Below are 24,333 nucleotides of genomic sequence, written 5' to 3'. Positions count from 1 at the left end.
TGTTTATGTTCTCTCCGCTCTCTAAAAGAGGTCGCTTTGTCTGTTCTCCACTGTATCCCCAGCTCCAGAAGAGCACCTGATAGGGGACAGTAAAGAAATATTTGTCGAGTGGATGGTTATCTCCTTTAAAGAGTTTAATTTCTTAGAGCATCTTAATAAGCCTGTTCAGTTTCCCAGCTCTCATATAAGGATAAGCTTTTTCATGTCCCGGAATACCCTTTCTAGCAGCAGGAGGAAGAAGAACACAGCATCCAGAAAAAAAAAAAACTGAGGCCGACGGCGAGGAAACTCAGCCGCAGCTCCCTGGCTCAATACCTCCGGAGGCGGGGAGGCCACAGAAGGTTCGCTCCGCCCCTGGACCCGCAACGCGGCCAGGCTAGCGAGGGGACTAGCCTCGCGAGGCTGCACCTCTGTCCCTTATTGGCTGAGTTCGTGGGGCGTGGTGCTCAGCGCCGACCAATCACGGGTGGCGTGCGCCGGCACGTACCGAGGCCGGCCCGAGAATCCAGGAGATTTCAGGTGGGCTGGGACTGCAAAGCCAGGGGCTGAGCTGTAGCCCGAAGCGGGGGAGTCGGAGAGGGAAGCCTCGGGTCCGGACCGGCGCAGGCCGCCCTCTCTTGTTCCTTCCCGCCTCTGTGCCGGCCGCCATGTGGGCCGCCTTGAGGCTAGTAGCCTTACGGCCGTGCGCCCGCGCCGCTGCGCCCGCGCCGCGCGCCTATCATGGGGACTCCGTGGCCACGCTGGGCACCCAGCCGGACTCGAGCTCTGCCATCTACCAGGTAGGGTGGGTGAGCGGCCCGGGCCTGGAGCACCCGGCCCGAGTCAGCGATTCCCCTTCGCCGACGGGACAAGGCGTTGGTAGGAGGGTAGAGGGTGGGTACGTTTTAACAGTGGCTGCACTTTGCTCTGGATCCCCAGTCACGAGACAGGGACGCACGAAGGGGTCGTGAAATGTGAAAACGAAAACAGTTCCGAGTCAGATAGATTTGAGTTCACTTTCAGCACTGGCAGTATACTTTGTGTCTTTAAAATCAGTGGTTCTTAAAACCAGTGGTTCTCTGGTTTAGCATTGTCACCTGGGAGCTTGTTGAATATACAGCTGCCTTAAGCCTCACCCTGGACCTTTTCGGGTCTCTGGGGTGGGGTCCTGGTGTTTGCATGGTTAATGAAGTTGGAGGAGGGGAGGGCAGGGCCTTGGTGGCTTTGGGAACCACGGGCCTAGCACAGCTAACCCTGGGTTGTGCTTACCAGACTTGAAATAGTCGATTATGTTAATAGAAAATACTTTAAATGGCTTTTCTTGGAATTGGGAGGTATCGCAAGGTTAAAGAAACAACTCCTGGTTGGTGAAATATCAAAGCTGGAAATTTTCAGTGTGTCCCTTGGTTTCTAAGCCTGTACAGATAACATTTAAGTTGTGCAAATAACTTTCATTGAAGACTTTACCCCCTCCTTGGCTGCGCCTCACAGCATGTGGGATCTTAGTTCCCTGACCAGGGATCAAACCTGCACCCTCTGCATTGGAAGCACAGAGTCTTAACCACTGGACTGCCAGGGAAGTCTCTCAGGGAAGACATTTTAAATAATTCTTGCCTTTGAGAAAACAAGGAAATTGAAAGAGAATCAGTAGACTGAGGCAGAAGCAATATCCAATGAGAGACTTCCAGAAGTCTTTAGATTTCCTGGAATGAAGAGAGAATGTTTAATTCAGAAGCATTAAGAGGTTACTGTGGTCTAGGCATTATTTTAGGTATTTGGAATAGATGTGTAGGGATGGAATGATAATTTTGTGGGGGAGATGAACAGGAAAGCAAGTGCATTGTGATGAATGCTGTCTAAAGCCTAAGAAAGTGATCAAGAAAGCTGCAGATAGGAGGTAATGAGTGAGTTGGCTCTTGAATTGGGGAAGAACTGGCTAGGTTCAGGATGGAGAATGGGAGGCAAGACTATATAAACTAAAGGAGTTATGAGAACATAGATACCAAGTTATGGAACTGGTTAGTGGGAGTGAGAACTTGGAAGCCCTAGCCAGGGTGTGGAATTCATGGAGCAGATGGGATCGCTTATGCTGCCAGGTAGAGGAGGGAAGCCACATGTAGAAGCCACATTTAGATTTCACTTTGCAGTCTGTCTGCTAAGATATTTAAGTAGAGAAGTGGCATGATCCTATGGACAGGGTGGAATAATCAGGGTGGCGGCAGTGTGGACAATGGATTTCCCACCATTTTCAATATGGCTTCTTGGCTGAATGTCCTCTTCGTTGCTGTAGACCTCTGAGTGTTTTCCAGAGCTCCTGTAAGGTTACTTTAGCTAGTTTTGGCTTGTTTTGTGATGTCTCTGTGGGGGAGTGAGGGCCTGGAGCTTCCTGGTCTGCCATCTTTTTGAAGTCAGGTCTGGGCTGATGTATTTGATGGTGGCTGCTAGCTAGAGGTTAGGGTGTATGAGCCTGAGATCATAACTTCTTTCTCTATGCGAAATGTCTTTTGTTCTGGTTTAGTCTGTGCACCAATAATGAGAATAGGGAAGTAGCTGTGCTATGGTAGAAAAAGCACTGGTTTAGTATTTCATCTATGTTTAAAAGCTAACAAGCAACATATTTCCATAGGAGGAAAAAAACCTGGAGGAAATGTGCTTAAATGTTAGCCAGTGGCCCTTTCAGTGAGCAAAAGAGACATGGTAGCATGTTGGTTTAAGAGCAAGTTTCTGGAGTTAGTGAGCTTTGGTTTAAATCCTAATTCTACTACTTGTTAGCTGAGTGACCTTGGGCTAGTTACTACATTAGCCAGATTTTGCTTCAGTAATGCTGAGCAGCAGTCAATCCCAAGATCTCAGTGTTTAAAAGAACAAATATTTTTTGTGCTTGGATCTTTGGGTTGGTTGTGGCAGTTCTGCTCTAGCACTGTATTAAATTCAGGTCTGCTCTACTTGTTTCTTATTCCAAGATCTAGAATAAAGGGGCAGTGGCTGCTGTGGGATGCTCTTCTCATAATGGAAGGCAGGGGCACAAGAGGAGAGCATGGAAACGCTTTGTCCCTCTTAAAGCCTCTGCTTGCAGTTGGTACACTGTCACTTTTGCCCACATTCCACTCGTCAAAGCAAGTAATATGGACCGATTCAGAGACTATGGGGTAGGGAAGTATAACCTCACAGTGAACCTTGGCAAGGGTGGGAGGGAAGGAAGAATTTTGAATAAGTAGTACAGTCTGCCTTATGGTCTAAGATGGCTGCCTTAAGCTCCAGCTATTATGTCTGAGTTCCAGGTGCAAAGGAGGAGAAAGGATGAATAGGGAAAAGGACACCCTTACCTGCTTGTCCTCTTTTTTAAGGAGCCTTTCTAGAAGTCATACCTAAAAACTTCTGTTTATATCTCATTGGTTAGAATTTAGTCACATGGCCACACTTGTCGGGAAAAGGCGGCTGTGATTACTTTATTTCATTTTTTAACTTTTTGGCTGCCTTTCAGGATCCTAGTTCCCCAACCAGGAATTGAACCTGTGCCATTGGCAGTGAAAGCTTGGAATCCTCGGCACTGGACCACCGGGGGATTTCCCCCCGTTCCTTTTTAAACATAAAATAGGGTCCATTTTCCCCCTGGGCTTTTTTTTTTTTTTTTTAACTTTTTGGCTGCGTTGGATCTTTGTTGCTAGGAGCAGGCTTTCTCTAGTTGTGGTGAATGGGGGCTACTCTTCGTTGCGGTGTGCGGGCTTTTTATTGCGGTGGCTTTTCTTGTTGCAGAGCATGGGCTCTACGCATGTGGGCTTCAATAGTTGCAGCACATGGGCTCAGTAATTGTGGCTCGTGGGCTCTAGAGCAGAGGCTCAGTAGTTGTGGTGCACGGGCTTAGTTGCTCCCCGGCACTGGGCTTTGTTTTTAAGTGTTAATTTGTCAGTAAGTGTAAAAGCAAGTATTTCTTCATCGGTTGGAATCTTCTCATGGTAGTGGTTGACGGGACAGAAAAAATAAGGTGGTGTTCTAACCTTCAAAGGGCTTATATTCATTAACAAAGGAAAGCAAATACTAGAGATAGCTTAAGTTCAGTAGATGTGTAAGGAAGTTGTTAAAATGAGTGGGAGTAGCCAGAAATGATGTTGGAGATGAGATGGAACATGAATTAGGCTTTAAAAGGGTGGTGAGATGTGGATAGAGAGACCAGAGAGGGGTGGTGGTAGTGCAGAAGAGCTTGAGCGAAGATAGAGAGGCACGAATTAATCTTTTTTACATTTTGGAGTTGGCCCAGCATGGAGGCCACATGGGTGGCCAAGTGGCCCAGTGTGGGGCCACATGGAGTTGGCATGTAATACTGTTCTCCTTAACTCTTATTACGGTAAAAAAAAAAAAAAGATCATTGCTTTCTTATAATACTCTCCCTCTTTTTCTTTGCTTCTATTTTAGGAAAACTATGAACAGATGAAAGCACTAGTAAGTCAGCTCCATGAACGAGCACAGAACATCAGACTAGGTAAGCACTCATTTATTCTTCAGTTTATGCTTTTAATTAAGATGTCCCTTCATAATTGTTTGTTTTAGGAAAAGCTGGTAGCATCAAGCTTTGACTCTTCAAGACTGTCCATTTTCTGTTGGTGGGAATGTAACTTGGGGCAGCCACTATGGAACGCAGTATGGAGGTTCCTTAAAAAACTAAAAATAGAGTTACCATATGATCCAGCAATTCCACTCCTGGGCATATATCTGGAAAAGATGAACTCTCATTCAAAGAGATACAGTGCATCCCAGTGTTCATAGCAGCACTATTTACAAGAGCCAAGACATGGAAACAACCCAGGTGCCCATCAACAGGCGATTGGTTTAAGAACATGTGGCATATATAGTCAGCCATAAAAAAAAGAATGGAATATTGCCATTTGTAGCAGTATGGATGGACCTAGAGACTATCATACTAAGTGAAGTAAGTCAGGAAGAGAAAGATACATATTATATGATATCACTTATATGTGGAATCTAAAAAATAATGCAAATTAATCTATACACAAAACAAAAACAGACACACAGACATAGGAAACAAATTTATGGTTACCAAAGGGGAAAGGAAGATGGGGGAGAAATAAATTAGGAGTATGGGGTTAATAGATAGAAATTATTATACACAAAATAAACAACAAGGATCTACTGTATAACACAGGGAACAGTATTCGCTATCTTGTGATAACTGATAATGGAAAACAATCTGAAAATATATATATATAAAACTGAATTACTTTGCTGCGTATGCACTTGAAACTAACACAGCATCGACAGATGAATGGATAAGGAAGATGTGGTACATATATATAAAGGAATATTACTCAGCCATAAAAAGAAATGAAATTGGGTTATTTGTAGAGATGTGGATGGACCTAGAGTCTATCATACAGAGTGAAGTAAGTCAGAAAGAGAAAAACAAATATCGTATATTAACGCATATATGTGGAATCTAGAAAAATGGTACAGATGAACCTATTTGCAGGGCAGGAATAGAAGTGCAATTTTAGAGAACGGACGTGTGGACACAGTTGGGGAAGGGGAGGGTGGGATGCATTGGGAAATTAGGTTTGACATAAATACACTACCATGTGTAAAATAGCTCGTGGGAACCTGCTGTATAGCAAAGGGAGCTCAGCTTGGTGTTCTGTGATGACCTAGATGAGTGGGATTGGGGGGGAGGTCCAAGAGAGAGGGGATATATGTATACACAGAGCTGATTCACTTCACTTTACAGCAGAACATAACAATTGTAGAGCAATTATACTCCAGTTAAAAAAGGCATGATATCACTTATATATGGAATCTAACAAATAATGCAGATGAATCTGTATACAAAATAGACACATACACATAGGAAACAATCTTTCCCAAAGGGGAAAGGGAAGGGGAGAGAGAGAAATTAGGAGTATAGGATTAACAGATACAAGTTACTATACATAACATAGGATAACAGCAAGGAGTTACTGTATAACACAGGGAACAATATTCACTATCTTATAATAACTGATAATGGAAAATAATCTGAAAAAGAAATATAAAACTGAATCACTTTGCTGTACACTTGAAACTAACACAATGTTGTAAATGAACTATATGTCAATTAAAAAAAAACTGCATTTGTTGGCATGCAAACATTTTATTTTTTCCTATTACTTGGCCAGTTTTTCTGTTCATATAGCACTGCTATTATTTGAGGGAAAGTAAAAATTCAGATTCGTCCTTTTTTTTTTTTTTTTTTTTTTGGCCGGGCCGTGCAGCTTGTGGGATCTCAGTTCCTTGACCAGGGATTGAACCCAGGCCATGGCAGTGAAAGCACCAAATCCTAACCACTAAACCACCAGAGAACTCCCTCATCAATTTTTTAAACCATTTCTTCTTAAGGTTTTTATTTCAGCCACAACATCACTGAAATTTTTGTTTTTTCACTTGAAGCAACTGAAACATTTTCTGTTCATTAGTCATATTCATACTATGTACTGCATTTCGGGAATTGTGTACTTTCTGCTGTGTCATGTATTTGGAAATAATTTCCATATGGGTTTATTGCTATTTAAATAAATGAGATTTCCTAAAAACTTTGTAAATTGTCACTTTTTATTTTTTAAATTGTGGACATAATAGACATTCTTTTGCTTGGAAGAAATTGCATCATAGGGAGGAATATAAAATACTAATGGATAAACAAGTACCACATTGCATTCTGTTGTGCCATTATTGGTATATATGGCAATTTACTTTAGAAGGCTGTGTGAAGTGAAACTAACAGCCATTTCCAAAATAAGAGTCTTAATATATTACAAGTACCTAACTGAGAAGGAGCTATATGAATTTTATAGCCTTCATTTAGAAAGAATTCTCCCCATTATCCTCATAAAGAATGTATTTTATCTGTAAACGTGTGGTTTAAGGGTATTGTTGTATTCCTGGGTATGATCTTATCACATTCAGAGGACAGACTTTCAGTAGAAGTCATTATTGAAATAATTTAGCAAAATCTTGATGGATTTCTCTTTAGTTTAAATAAAAATTTTTTATATTTTTTTCCTCTGAGGATGGAGGCAAGGTAATTGATTAATAGCAGATGAACGGAAAGCCCATCTAAAGTTGTGTATTCATTTGTGTAGGTATTAGGGAAGAAATAAGCTCAGTGTTTTGGTCCTTTGTAGAATTTTGAGGGTGGTACATTGGACTGGTTACTCTAATAACCAAGCAGTTTTGGTCCAGTTATTAATCCCTCTTGTAAATTTTCAGTATCTCATTCATAACTTAAGACTTAGGAGTAGGTCTGTGAATTATAGGCATTATTCACTCCAAGCACACATTTCTGTCTTCTTTTGACTTAATAGATTAATCCAAATTAATTGAAAAGACCGGAAAATAAATCCATTTGGAATATCTTGGTCTCTGTCTTTTGTACTATAGTAGTTTAGTGTCAGAATCAATTAAATCCTCTAAAACTTACCATGACAGGAACAAACAGATATGAAACTCAGTGTGGGACCAGTTGAAGCAAAGACCTCATTCAGATGGCAGTAATTGCTTCCATAAGAACTATGAGGGCATAGGGGAGAATTAAAAAAACAAAAACAAAAAACGTTAACTTCATATAGCTCCTTCTCAGTTAGGTACTTGTAATACATAAAGAGTATTGTTTTGATAATGGCTGTATTCAGTCCCTTTGGTTTTGAGTCACAAAAAACCAAATCAAACTTGTTTAATCCAGAAGTCAACAACCAAACCAAAAGAGGTGCTGAATGAACTGGGGGGCTCCAGCCCTTCCAGACTCACTTTCTCTGCCCTCCTTCTCTCATTTCAGGATGTGTATATGTGTGTGGGCCACGTTCTCTTCTGGCTTCTCCTTGAGGTGGGGAACTAGGTTGCTGGCAGGCCAGGGATTACATTCTTAGAGTTTATAACCTGAAGGCCAGATCTAGTTATCCTTTCATCTCCAATCTGGAAAACTTTGATGGGTTCACTTGGGTCCCATGTTCACTCCTTTGCCCAGCCACTGTATCCATGGGGATGCGGTACTTAAACGGTGTCAGCCTGGACCCATGTCCACCAGGGCCTGAGGATACTGTGGCTGGCAGCTCCTGGAACTTCATGGTGGTGGCAGTACTGTTTTCAGGAAAAGGGGAAAGGAAAGCAAGCAGTCAAAAAGGAAAGAAGGTCTATTAGACTGTCCCCAGACCAACCTAATTTCCCTCTAGGGAGAGGGGGATGTGTAAGTAGGGGGGTGACTTGTGAAAACAGGGGTAGTGAACATTTGTCATTCTTTTTGACCAGGTGGCTTTCGAACGCTGTTCTAATTGTGAGGAAATGGTGTTAAAAATGACATGAGTTTTTGTCTATTGGGTATGATTTGAGAGGCAAAATATCCTGGTAGGCTTTTCAGAAAGATGACTAGAATTGTAGTCATCTTGGAATAAGGTATTGTCTCCTGAAAAAGAACCAAAACCCTTGCTGAAATGAAAATACGTTTTATTAGGGAGCAGAGTTGATGAGTTGGTTATTCCCTGTGGCTGTGAAGACTAGGGGGTTGAATAAGGGGCGGTAGAGTCCTCCAGCACGGAGCATCTGCTAGGGATGGTGGGTTCTGATCGTCTGACGGTCTGGTCTCTAAAGGAGAATAGAGGACTGAGCAGGGCTCCTTGGGAGGGAAGCCAGGAAAGGACAGACAGCCTTCCTCACAGTATTGCCTAGAATTAGTACTGTTATGCCAGGAAAATGGATATTGCACAAGTATTTATAATTTAAAAGTAATATATACTATGTTATTATATAATATATATATTATACTTTGGAAAATAGAGAAAAATATAAAGAAGAAAAGAAAAAAAAATCACCTATCAGTAGTACCTCTAAACACACATTTAAAAAAAATTTATTTTATTGAAGTATAGTTGATTTACATCATGTTAATTTCTACTGTACAGCAAAGTGATTCAATTATACACATATATACATTTTTCATATTCTCTTCAATTATGATTTATTATAAGATATTGAATATAATTCCCTGTGCTATACAGTAGGACCTTGTTGTTTAAGGCTTGTGTAGTTTTTGAAAACATTTTAAAATGGGAGTTAAACTGCATGCATGTCGTTCCAGCAACGCAGATAGCACTACTGAAGTGACCATAGTTAGACATTTGTGCTGTGCACACAGAGGCAGACAGCTGTGTCACTACTGCCCCCTGATGACAGTGATGAAAAGATGCTATGAACTGTAAAATGCTTCCTGATTTCAGGGGGGTTAAAATGGGAACAAAATGTGTGTTTTAGAAACAGTGCAATATGGTAAATAAGGTTGAAAGAAAACATCAGGCTTTTCTGGCGCTCAGTCTGTGGGAGTGGAGATAATTAATGCAACATCTTTAAGAGTGATCCTTGGAAAACTGAGATGCTGTGACATGCTGTCTTTTCGTGGTGGTCCACATATCCTAGGCCAGTTTAAATGCCAGAGGAGCTGAATTCTGTGACCTGAGAATCTGTATTAGGGATGACACTCTTTCTGGTTTTTTCTAATAAAATCAGAATTCACTAGGGAACTCTGAATTCCCTTTGGCTGGGAGAAAAGAGGAAAGTCGTTTGATTTAATTCACACTATCTTGTAAGCCTTTCCCTCCCAGAATTATTTTCATTTTAAAAGATTAGATGTATGGTATGAATTTCTTAGTTACCTTTTTAAACTGTATTTATTTATTGTTATTATTATTACTTTTGGCTTTGTTGGATCTTCGTTGCTGTGTGTGGGCTTTCTCTAGTTGTGGCGAGTAGGGGCTACTCTTTGCTGTGGTGCACAGGCTTCTCATTGTAGTGGCATTTCTTGTTGCGGAGCATGGGCTCTAGGCGAGCAGCCTTCCGTAGTTGTGGCACATGGGCTCAGTAGTTGCGGTGCACGGGCTTAGTTGCTCCGAGGCATGTGGGATCTTCCTGGACCAGGGATTGAACCTGTATCCCCTGCATTGGCAGGCAGATTCTTAACCACTGCGCCACCAGGGAAGTCCTCTCTTAGTTACCTTAAGGCAGATTTAGTCTTAAAAATATGCCCTCTACCTCTTCAGAAAACAAAAAACAAACAAACCCAAAAAACCTCTCAGTTATAGGAAAGAGTCTCGATTTGAAAATAAGGTTGTGCTACTTGGAGGCTTGTTTAAAATCTGTATGAACTTCTTTTCTCATCTGAAAAAACAAATAGCTTTCTTAAATAGCTGAACATCTCAGTAGATATGCGGTATATTAAGATGAAATTCTTGGGCAACAGTGAAGGTAAACATGTGAAGGTGCAATTTAATCGTCTGCTCTGATCATTTGCCTTGGTTTGCTGAGAGTAGGTTGGGGTATTTCCCAGGCCCCGAGTCCGGCAGCTCTCAGGCTGGGGCAGGTTTGGTGTACCCCTCACCTCAAGCAGCCTCATGGGGTTGGTTACCCCAGTGGACTCTTCAATTATTGTCATTTCCTTTTGTCTGGAGCAATGCCAGGAAACACCAAAGACAATCTCTGAGTCAAGATACTAACTAAAGGGGACTTTTAAATTGCTATATAAGATGTTCAACGCTCTCATTTTTGGGGGCCTAAAAAGTTGTGGGTCACTAATGGCACCTTTAGTTAAGTTTGGTGGTGCTTATTATGGAAATCATTTCTAAAATAATGTTTTTTACCTGGTACAGATGAAGTTAGGAACTTTTCAGACTTCACATAGCACACAGGACGGTGCTGGTGCTTATAGCAGGTGTAATAAGTGTAGTGGCGATGAGACAGTATTTGCAGTGTATGAGACGCAGGGGGAAATACCGCATTATTTCCTTAAGTAGTTACTGCTGAATATAGAAAATGTATAATATACGTGTAGGCTCAGGGATAGGTTGATTTAAAAAAAATGCCGGTTTGAATGATCTGAAAAATTAGCTGTTTTCACAGGATATGTTAAATTTTTAAAAAGTACTATATTTTGCACTGTTATATGTTTTTCTGGTGTTAAGTTAAATGGAGACCTTATATTGAATTCATCTAATCTAATCATATTTTTTATCACAGGAGGTGGTGAGAAAGCCAGAGCACGTCACATATCAAGAGGAAAACTGTTACCTAGAGAAAGAGTCGACAATCTTATAGACTCAGGGTTGGTATATACCCAAGTGCTGGCTCAGGGTGTTCTCTATTCCATGGTGTTTTCTTAGATAGTTGTTTTTTTCTTTTTTTTGGCCATGCCGTGCAGCTGAAGGGATCTTAGTTCCCCAACCAGGGATTGAACCCAGACCCTTGGTACTGAAAGTGCAGAGTCCTAACCACTGGACCACCAGGGAATTCCCATCTTAGATAGTTTTGTAAATAAATGATTTTAAATTCTGGTTCTTATTGTAAGATTCAAAAACAAATGTTTATTGCAAGGCTTCTATGTGTCAGGTGCTGCTCTAGGTGTTAGTGGTAGATCCCTGAACAAAATAGACAAAGTTCCTTGCCTTACTGGAGTATGCATTGTAGCAGGAGATAGAAAATAAACAATAAATGTCATAAATTATATAGTGTGTTAGAAGGTGAGAAATGTCATTGGAAAAAGAAATGGTAGCCCAGAGTATGGGAGAGAAGGATGAAGGTCAAGTTGCAGTTTGAAATGCGGTGGTTAGAATGGGCCTCACTGAGGTGGTGACACTTGAGCAAAGATTGGAAAGAGAGATGGGCTGTAAATGTCTGGGCAGAGAGTGTTGTCGGCAGAGGGAGTGGCCAGTGCAAAGGTTCTGCGGTGGGAGCAGGTCGCATGTGCGCATGTGCTGAAGGGGCCCATGAGGTGGGGTGGAGGGGGAGGAGCAGGAGAGGGTCACATCTCCTAAGGGTTTGTAGGCCAGTGGAAGAGTCTGGGCTTTTACTCTGAAAGAAATAGGGAGACTTTGCAGGACTTAGCTGACTTACGTTTTAAAAAGTTATTCGGGCTGCTGTCTTGTGAGTAGACTGTCAGCCTTGAGGGTGGAAGCACCAAGATCAGTTAGAGAGAGAGATGAAGACTCAGAAGTATTGTTTCTGGGGACAGGCACACACACACCCAGCCCGGAGACAAACACCGTTAACATCTAGTATATATCCTTCTACACTGTTTTTATGGAAATGTGAATCAGAAATTTTTTTTTTTAAAGAAAAACAGAATCATACTAATATGCAGTGTTTTATAACCTCCCCCTCCCCCCCCAATATATCTTGACCATTTAAATGAGAGAATAATACAGTGGTTAAGAGCCTGGTCCCTTATTAAAGAGCTTTTTAAAACCAGCTCTGTCACGTACTAGTAGTCATGTGACCTTAGACAACTGGCCTAATCTCTGTATTTCAGTTTTCTCTTCGGTCAGCCGGGATCATGATAGGATCTATATCAGAAGGTAGTTATGAGGAATGAATGAGTTTCTGAAGCTGCTAGCAGAGAGGCTGGCAGGTGGTACGTGCTATGTAAGTGTTAGATGTTATTCTCTTTCTATGTTAATAAACACATCTGTACAACATCTTTAAAAATAAGTACCTAGTGTTCCTTTGTATGGCTATAATGTATAAATCCCCAAAGTGGTCACACTAGATTTTGTTTTAGACATTCTTCTTTTTGTAGATTTTATGTCCAACATGCATATTTGAAACATTGCCCCGTTAAAGAAAATCCTTTCCATGTGTAACTGTTTAAATATGATTAAAAAAAAAAATGACATTAATTCAGTCAACACCCTTTCTTCCATTCAGGTCTCCATTCCTGGAATTATCCCAGTTTGCAGGTTACCAGTTGTATGGTGATGAGGAGGTCCCTGCAGGTGGCATTATTACAGGCATTGGGAGAGTGTCAGGGTGAGTATTCTGCCCACACTCAGCTACGTGGATCAGGTCGGTGAGGCAGGGCATCCAGCACTCACTGCTCTGTGTATGAGCATGTGAGTTTTATGTTGGTGCTATTATTTAGAACTGAGGCTTCCTATCCAGACATATGTTAGATTCATCTGTGGAGCCTTTAGAGACAAAAATTGGAGGGAGTACCCCCAGCAATGATTCTGGGGACCGAATCCAGACCTTTGTACTTAATGAGAATCTCCAAGAGTGGACTTGGCTTGGGTAGTTTTCCAAGGCTCTGCAGGTGATCTCTTGCACATCTAGAGCGAAAACCACTGTCTTAGAGGAGTAGTTCTCTGAGTGGTCCCTAGGGAGCATCAGCATCACCTGAGAACTTGTCAGAAATGTTGATGATCAGGTCTTCCCAAGAAGTACTAAGTCAAATTCAGGGAGTGGGGCCCCGAAATCAGCGTTTTAACAAGTTCTCCAGGTTCTCCAACAAGTTCTCCAGGTTCTCCAATACTATTGTTTGAGAACCATTATAGACTTAGGGTATCTACATTGCTAGCTGTTACATTTATTTGTATATATTTATGTGGCCTCACATTCACCATGTAGTCACCATGCCTTGTACTGCAATAAACACTTCCTACTGACTAGTTGTCTTAATCTTCACACAGCTCTGTGAGAAGGGGTACTATTATAATAGTCATCACCGTTCTGCAGGTAAGGAAACTGCCTTAGAGATTGCCTAAGGTCAAGCCACTGGCAGAACTTGGCTTTGAGATCAGGCAGCCTGATACAGTTGCATTCGACTTGGATGCTGGTTTATGGTGTGTGTTCCTCCACCTTCACCCCATGATCTGTGCCTTCCCGGGAGGTGCGACTATAGCCATTCACCATTGTTTTTTCTTCTTGCTTCCTTCCTTAACCCTCAAACCTTACGCCACAGTGATATCAAAGAGATAGAAAGATAGGGGCCAGCACGCAGCCTTGTTTAATTTCACTGAGAATTTTAAACTTTGTAGTCAATACTCTTCTTATAGACACCCACTATATGACCTAGCAAATAAATAACCTAGGGAACAAAACTGATACTCAGAGGAGAGGAGCCGCATGCCCTAATAAAAGAAGCACAACCCTACCTGAGGCCGTGTGCGCAGCTGCTGTTCTCTACTTCATTTTCAACAACGTTTCAATAAGTTCCTTTTTAGAATTCTAGAGAATATAAAGTGAGGTAACAAAAACATCATAAATATAAAGAAGATTAAATTTTGTGAAGACCACACTGTTGTTCTCTCAAGTTTCAAGTGAGCTTCTGATCTTTGGATTTCCTGGCAGTACTAAGCAGGCTCCCTTACTGGCCCTCTTCATTCATTTCCCTGCTTCTTGTGTGTTACTTGTGGGCCATGGTCCCTACAAACTGGTTTTGGTGAGAAAGGGCACCACTAATGACTCATTATAGTATATGCTTTCAAAATACTATTTTAAAGTTTGTACCTGTTGTTACTTTAAGCAAGATCAATGTTGTATGTTAAACTTCTTTTAGTTTTATAGGAAAGCATATGGCAGTTAACATGAAGACCTTTTGAAAATATGAAAAATAAATGCCTTTGTTGGATCAGTTTTCCTTTTTGAAAATTACCTTCCTAAAAGGAAATTTTGAAGGTTTATCATGAGGGATTTTCTCACCCCAAGGCTTGGATTTGTTGTTGTTCTGTTATCTTGTGAGAACCCTTTCATTCAAAGAACCATTACAAAATGTGGCTTAGGTTGTTAGGTTTTGTCTGCTAGTACGGGGTGATGATTCTTTAAAAAATCAAGTATGAGTTTCTAAACTTATTAAAAATGGTCCATTTTGTATAAATGAATATGTAAACAATGATTAAAGCTTTTATATCATGAGATTGTCTACTAATGGCTGTCATCGGGGATATGTACTAGAAATTGCCAAATTGTATTGGGAGTGTCTTGTAATGAGATGCAGTTGGTCTTCACTTTGAAGAAAACACTCACATTCTCTTTCCAATGAAATTTCTGCCTTTCAGGGTAGAATGCATGATTGTTGCCAATGATGCCACTGTCAAAGGGGGTACCTACTACCCAGTGACTGTGAAGAAGCACTTACGGGCGCAAGAAATTGCGATGCAAAACAGGCTCCCCTGCATTTACTTGGGCAAGTGACAAGAATTGTAAAATAAATTATTACTAGCTAGAAAAATACAGGATTATTTAAAAGGCTATTCATATGGCGTTAACAGTAAGTATTTAAAAAAAAACTGTTGGTTTCTCTTGTAATTACAAAAATGCATATTCTCTAGGAGAAAATGTAAACAAGAACTACCCATAATAACATCACTGAGGAGGAATCCCTGACAATATTTTGGGGTTTGCCATTTTTTTTCCTCTACGTGAATGGTGTTTTCTTCCTTTATATATTTTGTTTTTGTGTTCACTATAATGGGTTCAAACTATGAAAAAATAATAGCTAATATTTATGGGTCTCTTGAGTGCCAGGTACTAGGTTAATGCTTGAGTATGTACATCATTTGAGCAGACATAATTTAAAGAAATATAATTTTCAATGAAAGTAAATTTACATTTGGAATTAAAATACCATGTTTAAATCTAAGGATATTTTTTAAAAGAGCATAAAAGCAAGGCAGTGTAAAGTTGGCACTTCCTGGATATTGGCTTAGTTTGTGAAAATACCAGTATATATTGTTCATTTTTGTGGATATTTGAATAGGTACTGAGACTTTTTTTTTTTTCCTGTGAAAATGAATTTACCTGGTTGACTCAGTGTGAACTGCTTTGCATGTATAGAAAACAGCACATGAGGCCCTACTGCTTGCAGGTGCTGTGCCCAACACTGTAGGGGATGCAGTGAAGGGTATTTTGTTGTCTGTCTTCCTTGTAGTGAATTAGAGACAGGATATAATGTATTAAACATCAATAGAAGACTTAATGATGGCAGGCAAGAATGATAGGTATAAGACTAGCTTTCTGTAACTTGCATTGTGCAGTCACAGTATGTGCTGAACTAAGTGCTTCACATACACTATTTCATGTCATCCCAATAACAACCCTATGGGATAGCCACAGTTACCTTCATTTTACAGATGGGGAAACCGAGGCACAGAATGGCTCAGAAACGCACCTGTGATTACACAGCTGTAAAGTAATGAAGCTCTGTTTTGAACTCGGCTGACATTCTTATCCACCACTGTAATCTGCAGTAGAAAGAGTACCAGAAGGCAATGTGCGATAAAATTATTACATGAATTCTGCAGATGATTTTTGGATTATTTTAAAAGAAAGATCCATTTTTTAGTTGAACTGGTTAAGGATTTTTGGTGCTTCTGAGGCTAGTCCTCAAAGAAGAGAACGTCCTAAACATTTCAAGTGGAATTTTGCACAGGGGTAGGAGAGCTTAATGTGTCTGAAGAAAACAGTACTTTTTTTGGACTGTGTTGGAAGATTGGAGAGAGAGGCTGTAGAAGAGTTTAAAAAGATAGGGCAATCCGGGTGCCTCCTCCCAAAAAAAAAAGGGCAAGTTTTTTGTGAATGTAGTTAAGAACTGCTGCTGTCATTGAGACAAGTCTTCCTATGTGTAGCATGTTTTGTTCATTGAGATGTACTTATTTCTGTTATTTCCCTTGTCTTCAGTTGACTCAGGAGGGGCAAACTTACCTCGACAAGCAGAAGTATTTCCAGATCGAGATCACTTTGGCCGCATATTCTATAATCAGGCAATTATGTCTTCTAAAAATATTATACAGGTAATTTCTCATTAATGAGATGTATTGCTTTTTGCATCAAATGTCTTTGCTAACCAGGTATTCTGAGATGACTTAAAACAGAATTTTTTTTTTTTTTTGGCTATGCCATGCAGCTTGCAGGATCTTAGTTCCCTGACCAGGGTTTGAACGCAGGCCGTTGGCAGTAAAAGCACAGAGTCCCAACCACTGGACTGCCTGGGAATTACTAAAACAGAATTTAATACAGAATTTAGGCTTTCTCCACAGAAAGTATCATAAGGATATCTCCAGTCAGATTCATCTGCTAAATATGGGAATACTGTTATGCTGTAATAAAGGTTATTTACCAAAGGAAAAGAGGTTTTAAAAAGAAAGGACACTGAGTAATTGCTTTTATAGGACTGCACTCTGGAGAAATTCCAGTGTGTGTATGAGGAGACGTACAAGGAAGTTCCTTACAGCATTGTTTGTTATATAGCAAAAGTTACAGAACAAAGTAAATGACCATTCATGGGAGAGTTATACCATTTAGCTATTAAAATGAATGAATAGAATTGTATGCATCAACAGAAATAAGTCTCAAAAATATGTTGGACAAAAAAAAAAAGTATAGAATAAATGTATAGCATATTGCTATGTATGCAGATATTAAATATATCAAGTAATCTATTATTTATGCCTAAACAGGTACATGGGAATGATAACACTCAACTTTAGAACACTGGTTACCTTTGAGGTGGGAGAGGGGAGGGAAAAAAAGGCCAGGTAGGAGGTCTGTAGGGGCTTCACCTCTATCTGAAATATTTTATTCCTTTAAAAAAGTTCAGAAGTAAATTTGACCGAACGTTAAGCTTTATTAAGACTGGGTATTAGGTAAAGAATGTTTATTTTACTATTCTCATCTTTTTTGCATGTTTGAAATACTTTATAATACTGCTGCAACGCCTTTGTTTTTGTTTTGTTATTGAATTTGTTTATAGTATTTTTATTAATAGTCTAATTAGTCATCACTTGCACTTATTATATCTCTCTTCTTTATATCCTACCACTACAATGTGTTAGTATTTCTTGTATTTTTACTGTTATGTGGCGACCTTGCCTATCTCTGTGCTTTGTTTATCTAAATAGAGACTTCAGCTTTGCTTACTTTTGCACAGATGGCCCTTCCATCCATTACCTGGTATGAAATTCTTACTATGATCTTTTGTCTTATAGCAGAAATTAGCCCATTTAACCTGATATTATGATTTATACAGCTGTACTAAACTTGCTTTAGTTTCCTAGGGCGGCCATAACAAATTACCACAAACAGGGTGGCTTAAAATGACAGAAATCTATTCTCTCAGGTTTCTGGAGGCTAGATGTCTGAAATCAAGGTGACGGCAGGCCCTGTCCCCTCGTTCCTTGCCCCTTTGAGCTTCTGATGGCTTCAGGCATTCCCTTGGCTTGTGGCTGTGTGGCTCCAGTCTCTGCGTTGGTCTTCCCATGGCCTTTTCCTCTGTGCCCTCTCTCCCTCACTCGTGACACTTGTCACTGGACTTAGGGCCCCCCTGGGTAATCTAGAGTGATCTTATCTCAAGAGCCTTAACTTAATTACATCTGCAAAGACCCTGTTTTTTCAAATAAGGTCACATTCACAGATTCTGGAGATTTCGGTGTGGACAGATTTTTTTTTGCGGCGGGGGGAGGGGGCACCATCCAGCCCACTGTGGAACTCTGCCCCAATGCATGCTTATTCTATGCTCTTTCTCTTCATGTCGCTTCTGTGGAAACTACAAGATATAAAACATCAACCAACATCTAACAAATATTTATGGAGAAGCTACTCTAAGCCAAGCCCTCTACTGGTGAATAAAACCAGGTAGGGTCTCTGCTCCTGTGGAACCTGTAGCTTGAAGTGCTTTAAAAACTAGGTCTTTTTAAAATTAAAAGTGTCCTTATATTTTTGAATAAGAAATTATCTGCTTATGATAAAAAATGTAAAATATCTAAGGGGCATTTGACTGAATGCCTTCAGCTTGCCTGTTTAATTTTTGTTTCCTAAAAATTTTAACATCCATATTTCTTTAACTGAGCCACTTGTCTTAGCATTTATTTTTTCTATTTCACTCCAATAGGAATTTCGTGGTTGAGGTTTGCCTTCCTATTTTCTTATGAACGTTGTGGAACTTTAAAAAAAAAATCAGATTGTTACTGTTACTGTATATAGCGTCCAGTGTGCCTCGTCTCATCGTTTCCCTAATATACAAGGGTGAGTCAAAAATTATCCACACTCTGGCTGTAGAATTTATTTTAATTAACTTTTAGAAAAGACAAATACATCATTTTTTGACATAATCTCCTTGCTTTTCAATACACTTTGTCCATCTGTCAACAAGCTTTTGTATTCCCTCATTAAGAAATGTCTTAGGCTGAGCTGCGAGCCACAAATGCACCACTGTCTTTGCTTCTTCATCAGAAGTGAATCCTCGACCTTGTAGGGCTGTGTTCAGGCGACCAAACAGGTGAAAGTTCGATGGGGCGAGATCAGCACTCCAGGGAGGATGCTTTAACATCTCAAAATGAAGTTTTTGCTCAGTGTTGACGGTGTGGGCAGAAGTATGCGGACGTGCACAGCCTCAGACCACAAAAAAACGAATCACTGCACGCTGCTCTTCTTTCATGCAAATCACAAATGGGACATCCATTTTTGCTCACACCACAGTTACAAATGAACTGATGTAACACGTTCACACCTACACAGCAGTGACTGGGGAGACAGTAGCCTTGAACGGAAAGTGCTGATAAGACAGTGAAGTCAAAAGAACAAAAGAAGTTTTAATATAACTGGAGTGCAGATGATTTTTGACTCTCCTGCGTATAAACTCAAAAACTGGCATCTCTACTGAAGCTATTGCTTCCTACTTAACTGAGAAGGTCAAGATGTGTGTGAGCACTGTTCTGTTAAAAACACTACTGCTTACTCTGTCTTTTTTTTTTTTTTAATCCCAGGAAGAACTATCTCTCTTCTGCAAGACTAGACTTGTCATTTATAATCTTAATACTAATCCCTCATTTGCGCTTCATTAATCCGCTTTCTCTCTTTTGCTTTAATATTACGCATCCACTTAATTTTTTTCCCCACAGCCAATAATCATGTTGACTTCCTGTTTGTTTGTTTTTTTTTAAAAGGAAAAAGAAAAAATAGCAAAAATTGATGCCAAAAGAAAAGTACCTTTTCTAGCTTGTACTGTTCCTTGAAGCTTCTCTCCCTCCCTGGATTATCAGACCTCTTAAGGACTGGCCCAACATCTTCATTCCTGACCACTCACTTTCCTAAAAGCCTTGCTGCCCTCAGAGGGTCCTGCTAACCTTAACACATTCTCACGCCATACAGCCTGTTGGCTTTGTCATTGTTCCCTTTCTTGAAATTCTTCTTAGCCTTCGTGCCACTGGTTTCCTTCTCCCACTCTCTTCATTTAATCGTCCCAACCCCGCCCAAGAACTTATTCTTAGTAGTTTAATAAAATCTAATGACATACCTGTCAGTTCCATGATCGTTCACTGGTCCTGGCCTCCGTCCACCTCCACGTACCCTTGGGGTTCTGTTATTTGGGTAGATTTCCTGGGGTACCAGAGGCTCAGACTAGACATTCTGTACTTCGCTGCCCCTGGTGACTTGTTCCTTCACCCATGTGTCTGTGTGCTGTTGATGGTACTTCCTTCTTGCTCTTTTCTCTAGGATTGAAACTTTGATGTCATCCTTGACTCTTCTCTGCTTTTTCCCCTGCTTAATCCTTTTAAGTTAGAAATATATCTTCCTTATTTTTGTATCCCCAGGAGCTTCTTTGATGCTGGGCAGATAATCAACATGTAGTAAACCTTTGATGAATCAAGTCATGTTGGTTTTTACCTTTGGATTGGTCCTCTCCACTCCATTCCCACTGCCATCACCCTAGGTAGTTCAGACCTTTTCTGTCTGTTGTACACATTACTACAAGGTTATTCTTTATCTAGTTCCGTTGTTTCAGACCAGACTTCATAGCCTGATACCTAAGACCTCGTGTGATCTGGTTCCAACCTAACTTTCTGGCCTTATTGCTCATGCACTGTAAACTGCTGTCAGTCTGAACCGTGTCCTGTTTTTCATATGCATCATGGCCTTTATGAGTTTCCGCTCAGATCCATGCCGGGCCCTCTTTTCCCCAGTCCTTCCATAGGAGTTGATCTAAGTCTCTAACCCATTTTCCAAGGCGCATCTCAGTTGCCACCTTTTCCAGGAAGGCTTCCCCAAATCCCTTACCGGAAGTAATCTTTCCTCCTCCCAACTCGCATAATTCTTGAACTGTACCGTATTTATCCCTTTTATCTAGACACGTCCTGACTAATTTCCCCTCCTGAACTCTATGCCAGTTGAGATGAGACAATATCAGATTATTTATATCCCAACACATTTACTGACCTACTTAATGATTTATTAAGAATGCAGCTCCTTCGTAACTCTTAAAGTGATGCCTAACATGCTGAGTAGTTCTAGCTCCTGTATTCAGTGTGTGTTTATTATTATTATTGACATCGTCATCATCGTCATCATTTCTGGCCATGCTGCACGCACGGCTTGTGGGATGCCAGTTCCCCAACCAGGGACTGAACCTGGGTCACAGCAGTGAAAGTGCTGAGTCCTAACCACTGCACCACCAGGGACTTCCCAATGTATTCTATTATGTATTTAAGACTTTAGCTTAGATGGACTGTTAAAAACAATTTTTAAAAAATATTTTACTACATAAAGCAGTAACTGTTGTAACTGCGATTACGTTATGTGTGTACTTTGATAGTGAGCACTAGCTTCCCTTACTTGTTCAATTCCTGTTTTCCTCCCAAGACTGGTTTTTATTTAATATTAACCTTGCCCATTGTAAATCCATTTATCCACTGATTTCTAAGAAGTAGGTCTCTTGACAGCCATATATCTGTCATTTCCAAATTTTTGCAGCCGTAAAGATGTGGCCAGATCCCTGCAGACCTCCCAGGTTAAATAACTTTGTTTTTGTACTTGAGAAAAGACAGTTAACTAGGTAGTTACCTTTGTATTCTCTTCTGTTTCATTTTCCCTTACTTTCTGGTAGGTTTTAGGACCCTGGTTTGTTTTTGAAATTGTGAGACTTGGCATATTGCTGTCCTGTGGTCCTTCTCTGAGCCTCATGCCCTGAGGATATCTTCTCTGGCCCTTCTCCAAATCTGTGCCTGATGCCCTGATGACCTTGGGGCTGCACTTCTTTTATTTTCCTGATGTGGTTCCCACGTTGCTGGCTTTTTAAATGTGAGACTTATAGTTCCCTTCAGAAGTGGGATCTTGGTGTTTGTTTTCCTCAAGTCTTGTGTTATCATTAATTGTTGTTGTTGTTGTTGTTAATGGATCCCATTTTTTTTATAACAATCAATCAATCAATTTATTTATTTTTGGCTGCGATGGGCTTAGTTGCCCCGCGGCACGTGGGATCGTCCCAGACCAGGGCTCGAACCTGTGTCCCCTACATTGGCAGGTGGATTCTTAACCACTGCGCCACCAGGGAAGTCCCATCATTAATTTTTATAGTCTAGTGAGAGTCTAGTCTAGACTGATCTTTGCTCTGATGCATCAATTCTCTTCCTTGTTTTACTGTGATCCTTACTGCACCAGCAACATATGTTTCTGTTTCTATTAACAGTTTATGTCTTCTGAAATAGGCATTATTCACCTAGCCATGCTTAGTTGCAGCTCCTCAAGCCTTCCCCCCACCCTTTCTTTTTATAAATTTATTTATTTATTTATTTTATTGGCTGTGTTGGGTCTTTTTTGCTGTGTGTGGGCTTTCTTTTTAGTTGCGGTGAGTGGAGTGGGGGCTACTCTTCGTTGTGGTGCGCAGGCTCCTTATTGCCATGGCTTCTCTTGTTGTGGAGGACAGGCTCTAGGTGCATGGGCTTCAGTAGTTGCAGCACACGGGCTCAATAGTTGTGGCTCACGGACTCTAAAGCGCAGGCTCAATAGTTGTGGCGCACGGGTTTAGTTGCTCTGTGGCATGTGGGATCTTCCTGGAGCAGGGATCGAACCTGTGTCCCCTGCATTGGTAGGTGGATTCTCAACCACTGTGTCACCTAGGAAGCCCCTCTCCCTTTTTCCTTCTTTGCACTTCTGCCTGTTTGTTCTTCTTTTTGAAGATGTACCTAGAGTTATTCTCAAGTGTCCCTCCCTTCCTCTTTTCTTAACTTCTCCCTCTTCCCACCTTGGCTTAGCTCATTATTATTATTATTTTTTAAAAACACTGTTTTTTGTTTGTTTTAAGATTTATTTATTTATTTATTTAATTTTGGCTGTGTTGTATCTTTGTTCTGCGAGGGCTTTCTCTAGTTGTGGCGGGCAGGGGCTGCTCTTCGTTGTGGTGCATGGGCTTCTCATTGCAGTGGCTTCTCTTGTGGGGCACAGGCTTTAGGCGTGCAGGCTTCCATAGCTGTGGTGCGAGGGCTCACTAGTTGTGGCTCACGGGCTTACTTGCTCTGCGGCACGTGGGGTCTTCCCGGCCCAGGGATCAAACCCGTGTCCTCTGGGTTGGCATTGGCAGGTGGATTCTTTTTTTTTTTTTTAAGCTTTTATTGAGATACAGTTAACATACAATAAACTGCATATATTTAGAGCGTACAATTTGGTATCCCAATCTCCCAGTTCATTCCCCCCCCAATGGCAGGTGGATTCTTAACCACTGCGCCACCAGGGAAGTCCATTAGCTCATTATTTTTGAAATTTATTTTCTCTGCTTCAGACCTTGGTAATTGTTTTGAGGGTCCTAGTTAGGATAAACACTGTGTATTATTATTTTTAAAATGCATTTCAACCTGCTCATGAAGCCAGATAGGGTCGGGGGTAGAAGAAACCACTCTGGTTGTTTTGAGGCTCTCTGATAAAGAGACTGAGGAAGAAACAGAATGTTCTGAGTTAGGTGGCCTTTTTGTTCTCTGTGTACATTTCGCCCTCTCCAGTGAGCACAGGTGAGCCTGCGTGTGCTAGGTCCAGCAGTGGGGTCAGCTGGCGTAGTGGATACTGTTCTTAAATTCTGCATAGCTGTTGAATGGATGTGTGTGTATTATGGCTTTTATTTCCTAATGGTGACTCTTTAGGTACAGGAAGAAGCAAGTGTGATACAGGCAGTATTTGCTTTCTACAATACTTTGGCTGGAAAAAGAAAAACGGTGAGAGATTTAAAAAACACATTATATAGTTTTAATGGCTTTTCCATCAAGCAACTGAAAATCTCCCTCCCAAGTTCTATTACATCTGTCACAGAGAGCCTTTGCACTGGATAGTCTGCAATTTTTCAGTGGAAAGATGGAGGTCTAGAGTTCACACAGCTTCTCAGAATTAGGTATAAAACCTCTTGACTCCCTCTCAAAGACCCCTTCCATAGGGCAGGCTGCTGATCTACAATACGTAATTTGTTTTTGGTGCAATGAGAACCAGTCTCTGTTTGTGCAGGCAAGACCTGGAGGGTAATGAAATTTTGTCCAGCGTTTTTCCAGACTATTAGCTCTGTTTGGTAGCCTCTCGTTTCCATTTACTTACAGCTTTTGCTGTACCGCCGGTGGCAGTGATGACAATGGTTGTCGCTGTCAATTATGCATCATTCTTAGCCTCCTTGCTGTTTTCTTGCTCAGGACTCAAGTTTTTGAGCTGAATTCAAGTTTTGAGCTCTTGGTTTGTCCATGTCGCGGAGCAGACGCACCTCACTGGTGACAGGGTGGATGGTGGCCTCTCAGTGGAGCTGGTGGGAGT

General features: G+C 40.9%; 1 protein-coding gene across 1 annotated transcript in view; it reads left to right on the top strand.

The window, feature by feature from the left end:
• Positions 1–492: 492 nt before the first annotated feature.
• The window catches only part of MCCC2 (methylcrotonyl-CoA carboxylase subunit 2), a 64,094-nt gene continuing 40,253 nt past the window's right edge, over positions 493–24,333 (top strand). Inside the window, exons 1-6 of the mRNA XM_057741466.1 lie at positions 493–779; positions 4,393–4,459; positions 11,023–11,107; positions 12,706–12,807; positions 14,835–14,962; positions 16,456–16,568. Coding sequence (XP_057597449.1) covers positions 648–779; positions 4,393–4,459; positions 11,023–11,107; positions 12,706–12,807; positions 14,835–14,962; positions 16,456–16,568 — 627 coding nt within the window. The 5' untranslated portion in view covers positions 493–647. The remainder of the gene's footprint in view (positions 780–4,392; positions 4,460–11,022; positions 11,108–12,705; positions 12,808–14,834; positions 14,963–16,455; positions 16,569–24,333) is intronic.

The sequence above is a fragment of the Hippopotamus amphibius genome, chromosome 1, assembly GCF_030028045.1.
Source record: "Hippopotamus amphibius kiboko isolate mHipAmp2 chromosome 1, mHipAmp2.hap2, whole genome shotgun sequence".
NCBI lineage: Eukaryota > Metazoa > Chordata > Mammalia > Artiodactyla > Hippopotamidae > Hippopotamus > Hippopotamus amphibius.
The sequence above is the reverse complement of the archived record's forward strand: the minus strand, read 5'-3'. Positions and strand labels throughout refer to the sequence as shown.